General features: G+C 40.1%; 1 protein-coding gene across 5 annotated transcripts in view; it reads left to right on the top strand.

Moving 5' to 3' along the window:
* Tnrc6a (trinucleotide repeat containing adaptor 6A) overlaps positions 1-16,322 on the top strand; it is a 175,906-nt gene that overhangs the window by 93,365 nt on the left and 66,219 nt on the right. For all 5 annotated transcript variants that reach the window (XR_003734367.2, XM_028867876.2, XM_028867877.2 and 2 more), the window contains exon 3: positions 15,323-15,410. Coding sequence is in view for 4 of the 5 variants with exons in the window: in XM_028867876.2 (XP_028723709.1) it covers positions 15,323-15,410 (88 nt within the window). In the remaining variant the exon portion in view is untranslated. The remainder of the gene's footprint in view (positions 1-15,322; positions 15,411-16,322) is intronic.

Genomic DNA, 16,322 nt, shown 5'->3' with positions numbered 1-16,322 from the left:
GTGCCTTACTTTTCAAGTGAGAAAATTCTGATTGAGAGACAGTCTCCAAATAACAGAGCTGGGACTCCAACAGACCTTCTTACTCCAATTCTAGTGTTTTCACTGCACATTAGATAAAATATAATGTACATTTATGCTTTTTGGACAGAAAAAAGAAACAAAACAAGGATCTCAATATATATCTCATGCCCATTCTAGTGATTTCTTTAATATAGATGTGTTATATAAGTAGAAGTTAACATAATTTGTGATAGTGATCCCTGGTCCCAAACCAACCATTAAATGCCATTATACAACAAATATTAAAGGTTCTGTAAACCATATAGCACCTAACCTGGGACACTTTGCATTGAATCATAATTGTCTGGAACAGGTGCTATGTCCCAGAGACCCAAGACCCAAGACAGGAGTGAGCCAGGGTGTACCTCTCTCAAGGTTAAGTTATTTGTTGTTGCCACTCGTCTTCCATTATTTAGGTGAAAAATCATCCTGATTTTGTTAGGCTTTTCTGTTGCTTGCTCTGATGTGGCTTGCAGGCTAGGCTTTCTAGCTTAATTTGGAGATTATGTGGTAAATTAGCTGCTAAGATAAATGAATACAGACTGTAGGCTTAGCTTTAAACTGACAATACTCTGGAAAATTTGAACATGAACATCATAAAAAAGAATAGTTTATAATGTCTTGAATTTTGGCATGCCAAATATGTCTGAAAGTATAATTTGAAAGGTGTAAAGTCTTTTACAGATTCATTTTATGACAACCCCAGAATTATTGTCCATGATTGGAAATACTAAAACGGCATGTGTTACATGTGTTCCATTTAGACTGGACTAATCTTACTCCAAATCGAGATGAAGTCCACTTAATTTTCATTTTTTAAAAAATCATTTGAGGGCTGGAGAAATGGCTAGGTAATTAAGAGCTCTTGTTGCTCTTACAGAGGACCCAAGTTCCATTTAGGTTCAGTTCTTCTTCTTCTTCTTCTTCTTCTTCTTTTTTTTTTTGGTTTTTTTTCGAGACAGGGTTTCTCTGTGTAGCTTTGCGCCTTTCCTGGAACTCACTTGGTATCCCAGGCTGGCCTCGAACTCACAGAGATCCGCCTGCCTCTGCCTCCCGAGTGCTGGGATTAAAGGCATGCGCCACCACCGCCCAGCTCAGGTTCAGTTCTTAGCACCTGAGTTGGCTGGCTCATAACCACTTGGAACTCGAGCTCTGGGGAATCTGCTAGCCTCTTCTAGACTCCACAGATGCTTGTATGCACACATGCTCATACACACATAATTAAAAATACAATTACTCTTAACAAAAAGTCATTTGTAATCTTAAGCAAAGTATCAAAACTAGGGTAGCAAATACCCCTTCTTTTCATGATTATTTCTGTCATTACACTGTATCTCCAGAATACAACATCATGTCTTGTACAGTAAAGAGGATCTTGTACATAACAGTCAAATGACCAAACATGGAATGTTTAACTTTACACTACAGTTTGGTTCATACTTTCAGTTGTCGTGCTGGGTTTTCTTTTCACCATTTCTTGATCCAGAGTTGCATTAGCTATCTTGTCTCTGAAGCGTCCTAGCAACCCCCTTCATGACAGTGCAAATTTTTGACTAGTTGTTTTGCATAATTCAGTTTGGGTTTGTCTAATCACTTCTGGATGACCAGATTGAGGTTAAATCTTCTTGGCTGAAGTGTCCCACCAGTGGTGATGTATGTGCTCTCAGGACATCCCTGCAGGTGTTCTTGATCATTTCAAAGGAATTTTCTCGAGCATTATTCGGCACTTGCACCTTTATGCTGGCCTAGTTAGTGTTTCTTTCATTATAGGAAATGCTATTTAGTTTAAACTGAAACCTAAGTATTAAAATTGCAGAAATTACAAGTCTACTTTAAATTGACTAATGGTTGTGATTGCTAACTTTTAAAAGAGTTTTTGAAGATAGCTTCCTTGTTGGTGGACATAAGAGTTGTTTTCGACTTTGATCAGTGGTGGTTGGTTAAACTTGGTAAGAAAATGAAACATTGGTTAGCTTTGTAATGTGTAGTCTATTTTTGTTTATTTTCTTTTTGAGACAAATTCTCACTTAAGAAGACCAGCTTGACTTGAAATTTGAGATCCTCTGTCTTATGCTTATACTTCTCAGCTGAGAGATTATGATCTGCACCATCATGCCTGGTATTTAGGTTAGCTTGGCATTGTGGCCACAGACAAGGTATTCATGCTGAGTAGACAAGGTATTCATGCTGAGTGTACAAGGTATGGCAGGTGAAGAGAAGTACTCTGGAAAACTGAATATGTATTTGAACAATATATGTATTTGAACAAAGCAACAAAACACACACACACCCCCAGAACCAGAGACTCGGTATGCATTAGAATGCTGTCAGAAGAGTTGAGGTGAGATTGAAGAGAAAGAGGAAAATGTAACTGAGGCAGGCTTTCAGTCTTAAGAGGAGTTCTGTGAACATAAATAGAGTTAAAAGTTCTATTTAAGATTTCTTACTTTGAACATCGTTTGCATACTCTGTTGAGTTGGCTAGGCAGCAGAGATCCTAGCGTTTCCTTTCTTGTAAGCAGGGAGAAACGTTTGAATTTTCGGCAGTAACGCAGTCGTGTTCTGTGACAATGACTCAGCTTCCCATTTTAAGTGGAATGTTCAAAACAGATTGGAACCTAGTTGAAGAATTTTATACTTTGAACCTTAAAAGCTATTTTCTGCAAACAGCAATTGATTGGCTTTTGTATAACAACAAACAAGCCTGAGCCAGTTCACTTGTTTTGCTGCCCTTCTTAGTGAATTGCAGTCTGATGGCATTTATTGGGCAGTTTGCTGCAGTGATCCTGGGTGTTTTTAAGTGATGGCATCTGTGTTTTGTTGATTGTAGTTCCTTCTTTCTCCTGTGTCTCTGTCCCCCGAATATTGCGTATGTGAGCTAGCAGGAGGAAATGGTGCAGGTACCTAAATATACTCTGATCTTAAGAGCATTCTAGCATCACTTTACCTGTTGTTAGCTGCTGCAAAGGGTGCAAGAAAAATGCATTCTTGTGAATCCTCAAGCAAGTGTGCTTGCTTATATGAATAAGGCCCTCTGGGTCCTGTTCCCAGTGGGGTGCATCAGTAATTCAAGCTCTTCTGAGGTAGAGGCAGGGGGACCCAAGTTCAAGGCCATCTGGGCTACACGAGACCTTGTCACAAACAAAGTATAAAAATGGAAAGGAACGTTAGTGAACTTTCTCTGCATTACTGCAGGTTAGCATTTCAGGCCACTGTTGTAAGCCAACTGTTGGAAACTTCTGGTTTCTCAATGGCTGTGGAGTCAGAGCCAACTCCTGTTCAGTGCTAAGATTGTTTAGTGCTGCCCTGCTTTGATGTGTCCTCAAATTCTTCTGAAGGTACCACTCTGTTCCTCCCCGAATCATGTAGTCCCCACTGTCCTTGAACTCACTGTCCCTGCCTAAGTGCTGAGACTATGGGCACAGACCCTCAGCTTTTTAATTGTAGCACTATTGCGATCAAATTTTCCATGCATCTGAAGTGTGTGGCTTATACACTCATCACCTCTGTGATTCTAGAACATGTTTGCACTCACACTTCCTCTCCCCAAATCCCAAATATTTAGCAGTCACTCCTCATCATTTAGTATGCCTTCTAGCTCTAGTGGATGTTCCTATTCTGGGCATTTCATAAATATGGAATCATACACTAGAATTCTTTAGTATTTGTGTGTGTGTCTTATTTAGTGCATTGTCAAGCTTTACCTATGATTTATCATTGTCAGCACTTCATTCCTTTTAATGGGTGAAAAATATCATCATCTCATTGTGCAGATCCCATTTGTCATCTTTTACTTATATAAATATGTGAGCTTTTTTTTCTTGGTCTGTGTTGGTAGGAATGGAACTCAGGGCCTCATAAATGCCAAGCATGTGCTACACTGCTAAGTCCTCAGCACTGTGTCACATTTTATTTATGTCTGCCTCAGTTATTTTAGTTGTTTTCACTTAAGGATTGAATAATGCTGCCATTAACGTTTGTGTTCTAATATTTGTATGGATGTTTTACTTGTGTGGAATATCTACCAAGGAGTGGAATTGCTGAACTGCCAGGCTGTGTACAGTGCAGTCAAGCCATTCTCCGCTTCACCAGCAGCTGCACTTCCACACGTCCGTCCTTGTGGACACTTGTCTTTTTAATTGGAATGCAGACATCTTTGTGGACGGAGGCATCTCTTTGTGGTTTTGATTTGCATTTCCCTAATGACTAATGAAGTTGAGCATCTTTTCATGGACTTTATTGGCTGTTTGACTTGGAGAAATGTCTATTTATAGTCTGTCTGTCCAGCTTTGATCCCTCCCCCTTGAGACAGTGTCTCACTGCTACTCTGACTGGCCTGGACCAGGTTTGCCTAGAACAGAGATTCACCTGCTGTGCTTCCGAAGTGCTGAGCTTAAAGGTGTACACCACTATGCCTGGCTTGTTTTTAAGTTTTGAAATGGATTTTTTTTTTTTTAAACAGGGTTTCATGTAGTGCAGGCTAGCCTTAAACTTGATATGTAGCTGAGCATGACTTTGAACTCTGTGACCTTCTTGCTTCCTCTCCTTCAAATACTAGGTGTATAAACATGCATCACCACATCATTTTTGGGGTTGTATTTTGTATTGTTGAGTTTTGAGAGTTCTTAATATAGGTTTGTATTATATTTATTTCTCTATATATACTATTTATGATTTACAAGTATTTTCTATGTTATTTTCACCTTCTTGCTGGTCCCTTGAACACAGATATTTAGGTCTGCTTACCTATAATAGTTCTGTTGCTTGTGCTCTTGGTACTCATTCTAAGGTTGCAAAAATTCTTTTGGTTTTCCAGTAGTTGTATGGTTTTTACATTTAGGTCTGTCATTGCGTTTAGAGTTATTTTTTGTGCATGATATGAGGGCTCCAATTTCATTCTTAAAATTCTCCAGTTGTTTGGCACCAATTGTTGAAAGATGGTTTCTCTGGTGAGGAGTGAGTTGCTCATTATGAAGGGCGTTGTCTCAGGATTCTGTACCATTTGGTCTGTAGCTGTTCTTAGGCCAGTGTCCACTGCCTTCCTTCCTGTAGCTTTGTAGTTAGTAAGCTTGAAATCAGGCACGGGAGTCCTCCATCCTCCCCTCGGAATCCCATTGGTTCCTCTTGTATTTCTGTGTGAGTTTTAGGATCAGTTTGTCATTTTTAATGAAAAAGTTGAGTTTTTGTTAAGAGCAGTTTGTAGATCAGCTTAGATAACATCACCATTTTAATGACACTAAGTCATCTAGTTGTTCATAAATACAGAATCTTTCCAGTTATTTAGGCCTTTATTTTTAAAGATACACTGTGTTTTAAGTATATAATTTGTACTTCTTTTATAAAATTTATTCCTAAATATATTTTTTGATGCTTATCAGAAATGGAATTATCTACTTCATTAATTGGTACTAGGGATCAACACTAGGACCTTAACTATGCATGCTACTCATGTTCTCCATCATAGGCACACCCACAGCCCGTGCTGTCTGAATAGAGCTAGATGTACATCTTTCTTTACGATCTTGCTGTGTGTTTGCCTGAGTGGGCCCTCCTTCCCTTTCACTTGGGCTTTATTTATTTATTATTACTATTATTATCATCTATTGTTATTTTATGTGTATGGGTGTTTTGCCTGGTGTATGTCTGTGCCTGTGAAGGCCAGAAGAGGGTGTTGGATCCCTTACAACTGGAATTACAGATGACGTGAGCTGCCGCCAAACCAGAGTTCTCTGAAAGAACAGCTAGTGTTCTTAACAAGTGTGCCATGTCTCCAGCCCCTGTCGTTTTGTCTGTCTGTTTCACCTAGTGTTGAAAGATGAGTGTCAAGATGGTTATGTTAGTCAGTTGTTACCTCTGACATAAGCTGTGGGCTTTTCTGTAACTGCCCTCTGTCAGTTTAGTGATGTTCTCTTCTAAACCCAGTCGGGTTGCTTTTCTTGGTGGAAGCGTTTGAAATTTTTGTGATTGCTACTCTTGTATACTGATACCATCATGTAACTAACTCTTCATTCTGTTAACGTTGTATTATATTGATCTTTGTATGTTAAACCAATCTTGCCTTCTTGGGATGAATCCCTTGTGTTGGAATTTTTTGTGTTTGTCTCTTTTCTTTTTTTTTTAAAAAAAGATTTATTTCTTATGTATAGTGTTCTGTCTGCATGTATGCCTGCAGGCCAGAAGAGGGCACCAGATCTCATTACAGATGGTTGTGAGCTGTCATGTGGTTGCTGGGAATTGAACTCAGAACCCCTGGAAGAGCAGTCAGTGCTCTTAACCTCTGAGCCATCTCTCCAGCCCCCTTTTCTTTTCTTTTTTCTTTTCTTTTCCTCTCTTTCCTTCTGGTGCACTCTCCCCCCCTCTCCCCCCTTCTTCCTTCCCTCCCTTTCTTCCTTCTTTTCTTTTTCAGAGACTAGGTTTCTCTGTGTAGCCCCAGCTGTCCTGGAACTTGCTCTGTAGACCAGGCTGGCCTTGAACTCAGAGATCTGCCTGCCTCTGCCTCTGGGATTAAAGATGTGAGGCACCACATCCAGTGTGTTTGTGTTTCTAATGGCTGTAAATCTATGCTCTTCCTGTAATATTGTTATGTGGTTTTGGTATGTGGTATCTGACGTGGAACCTGGGTGTTAGCTGTTGCTTTGGGGTGTATCACATGCCGCATTGTGCTTTAAGAGTTGTTTTTATGTATTCAATCCCATTTTCTCTCTATTCTTGCTCTGCCTTCTTTCTGTCGTAGCCTGTCATTCCCAGTGTCTTGCAGTGAGTTTCATGTAGCTAATGATTAGTGTATACTTACTATGTGCCTTCAGTTAGTACTTTCTCTGTAGTCTTCATAACAGCCTTTTCAGGGAGGTACAGTTGGACCTCAGTCATTAGGGTAGAGGTTTGTGAGATGCTAAACACCTTTGTAAGGCCACACAAGCTGCTGCTGGAGGTTTAAGTTCTCCTCCTCTTGACATGGGCCCCACAACTCTGCACTGCAAGCTGTGCTTAGAAAGGGCTGCTTTGATCTGGTCTTTGAAGAATTAGTGTGTGGGTGGGAAGAAGTGAAAGGAGTACAGTTACGGAGTTTTAGTAAAGGAAGGAAGTAGGAATTGTTGTCTAATGAAGAGCCCTCTGCCAGGGAGTACAGTTCAAGTAGAACTGGTTTTGTCCCTGGACCAGTAATTAGTCCTTTTTGGAACAGTGAGATTAACATCTAAAATAATTAGACCATGTATATTGTTTAATTGAAGGTCAAGGGTGAGGTTTGTACTGGTTGGAAAGAAATGTGAAGGAAGTAGTAATTGAGCTAAGCTTCAAAAGGGGAGTGGGATTTAGGGATTTAGGTAGGCAGAACAGAGTTTGAGTAAGCTTTACCATAGCCTTGTACCTGACAAGCTATGGAAGAATGTCTTTAAAGTCGATGGGAATGATCCTAGTGCTGTATTTCAGAGTTGTAGGTCCAAAATAAATATTTCCTGCACTGTAGATTACAGAGTGCTGCTTTCCTGATGGTGAGATATCCATTTTGATGAACTTTCTTCAACCTAAACTTTCACTGTTCTTCTCCCTTTTTATATGCATACTATTTTTACTACCTGAGAGCAACTTGCATGTAACAAGATACTCTTCTACCCCTAAAAACTTGTGTTTTCTAAAATCAAAGGTATTTTTCCTTAGTAATTACAATGCCATTCTCATAGTTGGGGAAATAGCGCTGACATTCATAATTGCTAATGAGAAGACCTTATTAACATTTTATGTATTGTCTCAGTAATGTTTGTCACAGCAAGGCAAAAAGAAAAGTTTGTTTTTTTTTTTTCTGGTTGGAGAGTCAATGGAAGGTCACAGGTTATATTTGGTTTAGCTGCCTGTACTCTGGAACTGGGTGGCAGTCTTTGTTGTGCGGGTTTTTTGGTGTGTAAAGAGGAGGCTGTTTTGTAGGTTGCCTCTCTTTCTGTTTGCCTGGAGTTCCTCATTAAGTCCAGAGCTGTGTTTTGGACAAGAGCAGCATAGAGGACTGAGGTGCTTTTCTCTGTGTGGGGAAATGCATGAAGTCACTTCGTCTCGTTGCCACGCATGTTAACTGTACGTCAGCTTTCATCATACTTTGAGAACATGTATGTATTTTTTTCATCAGTGTATATTTTACAGTGAAGATCTGTCTTTATTCTTTATTTACTTGTTTGTCCATCCACATCAGTGTGAAATCATGGATTCCTATTTTTCAAAGACTTATAATCCTTTATAAATGTTACTTATTTTATTGCTCAAATTCTGGGAGTAATGGGAGCTTCCTGTAAGATTGGGATTTTGTTTCACCTGGAGCCTTATTGCTGCTGTCGGTTTGCCTATTGTCTCCTTGTCTTTCCTTAGGAGTTTGAAAGAGGGTATCCTGTACCTCAAGCTGGTGTCTTGAAATCTCAGTGTAGCTGAGGCTGACCTTGAATTCTTGATCCCCCTGTTTATACCTCCAAACTGCTGGGATTACAGGCAGGTGTTACCATGTTTGACTTTTTCACAGTTAATATTTCAAAGTTTGCATGAAAATACTTTGTTTGGTTATGGCGTTTTCATGCATGTATGTCAGTCTGCTGTTTTCATCTTTCTCCCTCACTGTCTTCCCCATTCTCTGTTCTTCCTTCTTGCTGGTCTCCTTCCACCTCTGAATACTAGAGTCCCTCCTCCTTTCACATCGCTTTCCCCTTAACTACTTCTGTCCTTTTTACTATTGTGATGAAAATCATCTGCCACATTCCCTTGTTCATAATTGTTTTTATTGCTACCTTTGTTCCTTTTTTTCCACATTAGTTTTCTTCTGTTCCTGTCATTTTTACCGCAGGAGATAATGGGTAAACCAACCCAGCTGTCTCATTCCCTTACCAGTTTTTGCTGTGATTGGGTTTCTGTCCTACCATCTGCCGGTGTTAGTTAGGTTACCAGTGACTTACTGAGTAGTACAGACTAGCTATTGATTATCAGAAATCAAGACTGAGGAAAATGTGGAGAAGGAAACAGGAAAGTCAAGAGGAATGGGTGGGATATGTAAGGGAAAAGGAGGGCAGATGATTTTCTGGCGGATGTGATAGGGATTTTATAACGAGCTGAGCATGCAGTTGATTTGTGTGTGAAGGTGATCTGCTGACTGGGCCATCAGAAAGGTTACCTCCTGTTTCTGTTCCTAAAGCAACTAGAACCACCTGTCCTTGTCTCCTTGTTTCTCCGACATCTCAGCCACATGTTCAGACTTGGGCTTTCAAGTCTGGTCACCAGAAGTGTGTGTTCTTATGTGTGCTGTATGCTGTGTCAGTACTGTCCGCTCTCCCGAGGACAGTTGACTGGCTTGCAGCTCCTCTTTGCTCTTCTTTGCAGTGTGGTTTGGGCATTCAGTTGGATTACCTCGCACTGTACAGTGTGCTGCCTATTTTTACCCCATACTTTTCTTTCTTTTCTAAGATTCCAGTCTGTGTCAGTCCTGTTAACCTGTCAGTCTTTATGCTGCTCCCTAGGATCCATGTCATTCTGTGCTTTCTTAACTGGAAAAGCTTTTTTTGTCTGTAGAAATCCTGCCTCTTTGGGCTGGTGAGATGGCTCAGCAGTTAAGAGTGCTGGTGTTCTTTCAGAGGTCCTGAGTTCAATTTCCAGCAACCACATGATGGCTCACAACCATCTACAACGGCATCTGATGCCCACCTCTGTCATGCAGGCGTACATGGCAGACAGAACGCTGTATACATAATAAATAAAAAAGAGAAACCCTGCCTCTTGAGGTTTTACAGTTCACGAGGAAGACCTGCAGGACTCAGCATGTAGTTGTGTGGAATGTTCGTGATTTTGTCGGTCATTGCTGTCCAGGGGTCTTGATCAGGTTCACTTTCTCTGTCAGGTAAATAATTAAAAGGCAGGGAAAAAAATCTTGAGCATGACAAATAGAAGTGGGGAAATTCTCAAACACAGTAGACAGACTCATCCAATAAAGGCTTTTGTTAGGAGGGAGGAAACACACACACACACACACACACACACACACACACACACACACACACACACACACGCAAGCAAGCACACACAGCAAGCACACACAAATGACTCTGCAAAGCAAAGTAGGGACTTTGGAAGCTGAAGCCCAGCCTCTCCTTGAGTGGTGAGGATTTTTAAAATTTTTGAAGTGTTTTCTTCCGCTAATTTAGGGTTGATCAGTTTGAAGAAAGATAGGATGGCTAATTAGCCCTCAGCAGGGATACTAATGGAGGGAGAAAAATGCCCACAAGGCCTTTGCTTTAAACTTGGGCTAGGAGAGTGAGGAAGAAGTCGTCCATCTTGGAAATTCATGTCTTCAGCCCCTCTCTCTGTCTTCCTACCTGTCAGGGAGTATGTCTCACTCCAGGTTCCTTGTAAGGAAAGGAAATTGAAAAAAATCAACCGAGGAATGTAGGTTAAATCACTGAGGAAACTCGGTGTCAGCTTCCAGAGTCCCACTCCATGCAGTTACAGAAGATAGGCTTAATTTTCCCAGCATCAAAGGGAAACATGTTTAAGACATTTGCCAGAGGAGGGCTTGCTAGAAATTTATTGTCCTCAGGCTGGAGTGATGGCTCGGCATTTAAGAGCACTTGTTGCTCTTGTTGAGGAGGTGGGTTCGATTCCCACCACCTTCATGGTGGCTCACAACCACCTATAACTCAAGTTCCAGAGGATATGAAGCCAGCCCTCTTCTGACTTCCCCGGGCACCATGCACACACGTGGTGCACAGACACACATGCATAAATCCATACACATAAAATAAATGCAAATAGATTCTTTTAAAAAAAGGATTGTTTATTTATTGTTCAAGGCTTCTCTTGGAGTCTGGTCCTGTATCATATTTTGAGGAGGCGTAAGGTGAACTGTAGTGCTTGTGCATTTCAGGCACTGAGTACTTAGTCCCCAATTAGGGAATGAAAGCTATTGAAATCCAACTTTCTGACACAGGCCAAGCATCAGCTTGTAGTTAACATCTGCTGTGTTGATTTTATTAACCGTTTCAGCACACCATGCAGGCCTACCCCACCCACATTTAGCTGTCTGGCATGCCATGCTGGGGTTTAATATTTCCCCTGGATTGACCTGCTGCTACTATTTTGTAGTGTTCACCCGTGTATCATTCCCTTTCCATAGGCTTGGGATTAATGAATCACCTGAGTGACATTTGCACATTCATCTTGAATGTGTAACAACACTTTTGACACACTACTTAAAAGATAGGGAATAGTGTTGTTTGTGAATCTACAACTTGCGGTTTTCCCTTTGCTCTGTTTGGGGCATTCCTTCCAGTGAGTAAGCAGATAGGCTCCTTTTCATTATGCTTTTCATGCAGCAGCCATTTCTTTATCGATGGGCCTTCCAGTGTTTGCTCTCAGCCTCCTTAAGAGACTTGCAGTGAACTTTGATGTGCCTTATGCTCTAGTGCTTTACTGCTCTCAGATACATCCTCAAGGATGGGGTGGCAAGGCAGAAGGACTATCCACCTGTCTCTCTGTCTGTCTGTAGTATAACTTGCCGCATTGCTGTCATACTTCCTAAAAAGTTCTGTATTTTTGTGGTTTTTTAAAAATTTTTATTTTGTTATTGTGTTTATTTACTGTGAGCATGTGTGTCTGTCATATGTACATGCAAGTCAGAGGAGAACTAGAAGGAACCATTTCTCTCCTTTCACATAGGAATTGTGGGGCTCAAACTCAGATTGTCAGTCAGGTTTGGTGGTAGGTACCTTTATCTGAGGAGCTGTCTCACTAATCATTTCTCTTAAAACGATCCAACTGCTCAGGATTTTACAGTATTTATTTGTTATGGTGTAGTTTTTCCCTTATCATCTCATATACATTCACAGGAGAAAAAATGAAATTTCTTAAAAGTTTTAACATTTACTTATTTATTGTCTGGTGGGGGTGGGGTGAGTGGGAAGGTGACGTAGCACAAGGGTGGAGGTGAAAGGACCACCTGCAGAAATCACTTCTCCCTTCCACTGTGCGGGCCTGTGTTATCAAGCTTGGTGACACCCACTGACTCATCTTGCTGGGTCCTGAAAGTTTATTTAATGTCCCCAGTGCTGCTCTGCAGCATAAAGTAAAGTATATTTTACATAAAGTAAAAATATATATTGTAAAAAATCACATGGAGGATCCAGTTAATATACAACATTTACATTTTGATTATAGGTAATAGATGTAGCAAATGTATACAACTATATAACTCCATTCCAGTCAGAGCATTTCTGTCTCCTAGAAAATTCCCCCATGGCACTTAAAGTCTTTATATAGTGCGCTATAAGTAAAAATACTAAGTTCTCATAAAAGGAGAGCTCTGGAGGGGGACCTCAGTTCCTGTTTAGCAGCATGTAAATCCATAGAATGATAACTTTGAAATATCTTGCCACTAGCCTTGAAGAGAGTATGGTTAAAATACTGAAACTGTGGGACATGTGAAAATCTAGAAAAAGATAGATAGATAGATAGATAGATAGATAGATAGATAGATAGATAGATAGAGTCTATGTGTTTCTCTGTGGGGAAAGCATGGGTGGTTGACTGTAATGACAGTGTTGAATAGCTTTTTTCCTATCCTTTGAATGTCAGCCCCTGTTACATTTTGAGGAGATCTGCAGCATGTGTCTTAAGTACTAAGGAGAAGACACTTACTAACTTTATAAAACATGCGCTAAATAAAGTTTGAGAAAGGAGAAAAATCTGAAAAGGATGAGCCTGTAGTTGACAGGAGACCATGAAGAACAAATGCTAATAAGGGTGATATCTTGACCCAAGTAGGGTAGACAGTCTTTGGAATGCCACTGGGGACCATGGTGTTAAATGAGCACTCCTTATCTCAGCCTTGGGAAATACTGTGACGCAAACACTTTTCTTCCTTCCTTCTTTCCTTCTTTCCTTCCTTCATTCCTTCCTTCCTCTCTCTCATTTTTCTTTTTTTTTTTTTTTTTTTTTTTTTTTTTTTGGTTTTTCGAGACAGGGTTTCTCTGTGTAGCTTTGCGCCTTTCCTGGGACTCACTTGGTAGCCCAGGCTGGCCTCGAACTCACAGAGATCTGCCTGGCTCTGCCTCCCGAGTGCTGGGATTAAAGGCGTGCGCCACCACCGCCCGGCTTTTTTTTTTTTTTTTTTTTTGGTGGGGGGGCGTTCATTTTTCAAGACAGGATTTCTCTGTGTAGTTTTTGGCACCTGTCCTAGATCTCACTCTATAGACCAGGCTGGCCTGGAACTCACGGAGATCCACCTGCCTCTGCCTCCCGAGTGCTGGGATTAAAGGCGTGCGCCGCCGCCGCCGCCGCCGCCGCCGCCGCCGCCGCCGCCACCACCTGGCTCACGTTTTTGTTTTTTTCTGATACATGATCTCACTATGTAGTATAGCCTAGCCTCAAACTTGGGATCTTCTTGCCTCTGCATGCTGTTATTTACAGGCATGTACCACCACAGCTGACTATATCTCAGTTCTAACATGGTGACATGGAGGCTGACGATAGTCAAGTAATTAGAGCTTTTGCTTTTGAGTTTTCCCTATGTGCCTGTGGACATGCCCTTATCATCTTTTTATGTACCATTCAATCCGCCACTCTTGTATACTGTGGTCACCTTGGCCTTTGACTTTGTTAGGATGGTCCTTACATAGAATATAAAGGAGTCTAATCATGCATTTGGCATGAATTTGTTATTTCAATTGTGCATGATGCCACTCATTTCTGTTTTCTCAGTCTACTTACATTCCTACACTTCTTCCATCAGAAAGGCCAGATTTAAGCTCTCTGTAGTACATTATAGCCTCTTCCAGTTTCCTACATACTTGCCCATCTTTCTGGCCTTGTTTGTCAGATCCCTACTGCCATTTAGCCTTAACAAATGGTTATGCTTCCCACTGAACCTCTTCATGGCTGCCTGTTGTTTATAGTGTGTCCTCCAGAAAGCTTATTTAGGGCAAAGTTAGATACAATTTTTTTGTATTGTGGTTTTCTTCAATATGCAGAACATTTACAAATTGGTATTATGAAACTTAGGTTCTAGGCTGACTAATGGGAGTAGCTAGAGAGTTTCCTCCATATTTTCATAGATTTCTTTTCTCAGTAGACTCCTTGAATGACAGGACTAATCCAGAGCACCATGTGCGTGGACAGGCCCACTTGAGTGATGGATGGAGAACCAGTAGCCTCCAGTAAGGAGAGCTGTGCACTCTGGGAAGAGACTTGTGAGCTTCCTTTGGAAGTTTTAGTTTCCTTAGAGAGCAGCATTCTTTCGGTTTTAAGTTTGTTTTTAAAGCACATGCTTCCTGTAACCCTGTAGGCAGGAAGGACTCAGGGATTAGGATTGGGGTGGTTGTGGCTAGAATGGATCTGGCTTTTCTATTCCTTATGTTAATCCCCCTCCCAATGTCTTTCTGTTCTCGTCTTAAATGTTTTCTAGAGCTCTACTAGAGGGGTGGCAGGTGTATCGACCTAAGACTTGTATGCTTATTATTGGATATGATTCCCTTTGTTGTAGTTCACTGTTAATTTTAAGTAGTTGTTGCTTTCTCCCTGAATTTCAGTGAGGTGGAGGGAGAAAGAGGAAACAGTTTCTCTAGTCATGATATCTGAACAAGAGGATCTTTCTGTTGGCAACTTTGAAATTTTGAGTTTCCAAAAATTTAAACAAACTTAAACGAATGTGTTATTGTTTCCAAAGAAAGAATAGTTTGAGATTATTATAATGCTAAAATACATGTTACCTATTTATGAATAATTTGTACCCAAAAAATGTTTATGACTGGGTTTGTAGCTCAGTAATGAGCTCTTGCCTAACATGTGCAGGGCTCTAGGTTTGATCCATCATCACAGAGTGTGTACGTGCTCACGCGCGCACACACATAGAGTGTAAGAGAACAGAGAAAGCCAGAAGTACCATCCCAATCCATCATCATTAGATACTGCTTGATAATTGGGACCCTTAGCAGGATAACTGCAACTTACCTAGTGTTTACCTTCTAGAATTGGAAGGAACTTGCAGTTTCTTAGTGTAAAACTTGTCCATTTTTGTTGCCTTCCTTGATATGACATTAGGATGCTCTCATACTTGTGAAGGAAAGCTATGTCAATTAATAAAAGTAAATTGTACTACATGGTAGCTATGTGGCTAGGTGGTTGTAAGTTGTGTTGAATAAAGACAAGTTTGCTTTATTTCTTATAAGTGAAAATGAACCTTTGTGCAACATTATTTTTATTTCTAAATCCACTTTGGGAAAGTTAATTGCAACTGTGTGGTTCAGGGATTTAGTGCAAGAAGAAGAACAGTTGATGGAAGAAAAGAAAAAGAAAAAAGACGACAAGAAAAAGAAGGAAGCTGCTCAAAAGAAGGTAGTATATGATAAACTTTGTTAAGCAGTTTGAACATAGACTAAAGGAAATTACTCATGGCTTTGTTAAAGCATCTGCTTAAGTTTATTCATTAAAGATTCGTTTTTAATATTTAATGTCTTTGAATGTACATATATAGTACTTTGCTGAATGTGTAATTCAATGCATAGATAATTTTGCCAGTATTGAGTTTTCAAAGGTAAGTGCATATCATAGGTCTTTTTCTTTCAATTAGTGATTCCTATGTATTTCATTATAGTTTTATAAGTGGAAAGAGCACAGAATTTGTAGCTGTACAACTATACATATCTTAATGGCTATGAAGATAGACAGGGTTTTGAAGCCTTGCTTGCTCATATAATTTTGAATGATGTGTTCATCAATTTTATTTAGCCTTCTTGGGCCTCAGTTTCTTTATATTTTGTAAAACGAATGTTGAGTTAAATGAAGTAATAAGATATATGTGCAAAATAGGAAATAAAGTAAACTATATTTAAGTAAGTTTTGAAATGATAAAGAATAAAAGGCCCTTTTTATTTGATACCCGTCCTGACTTTATAAGTTTTCAGTTTGAATTAAGATACTTTAAAACAAGCCCTAAGGCATTTACTGGAGAACTCTAGGCACAATACAAGATAAGAAGCTGGACCCAAAGCAGAGCATGCTAAGTTAGCAAATCTAACCTTTAGTCTTCTCTATCAAATTTTCAAGGATCTTAAAATGTTCTAAAAGACCCAGCAAATGACTGTTCCATCCTACTGTGCTTTTAAATATATATCTCTCTTAGGTAAAGCATTGTGCTAGGAAGTGGGTTAAGTACAGCAAAGCACTTACCTTATCATCATTCACTAAGAAACAGGATACATAAGGCACACATACATGAAGCATGTCTTTATGGGAAACTGTTGAAGC

Source organism: Peromyscus leucopus, chromosome 1 (genome assembly GCF_004664715.2).
Source record: "Peromyscus leucopus breed LL Stock chromosome 1, UCI_PerLeu_2.1, whole genome shotgun sequence".
Lineage (NCBI taxonomy): Eukaryota > Metazoa > Chordata > Mammalia > Rodentia > Cricetidae > Peromyscus > Peromyscus leucopus.
Note: the sequence above shows the minus strand (reverse complement) of the source record. Positions and strands in the feature narration are given on the sequence as shown.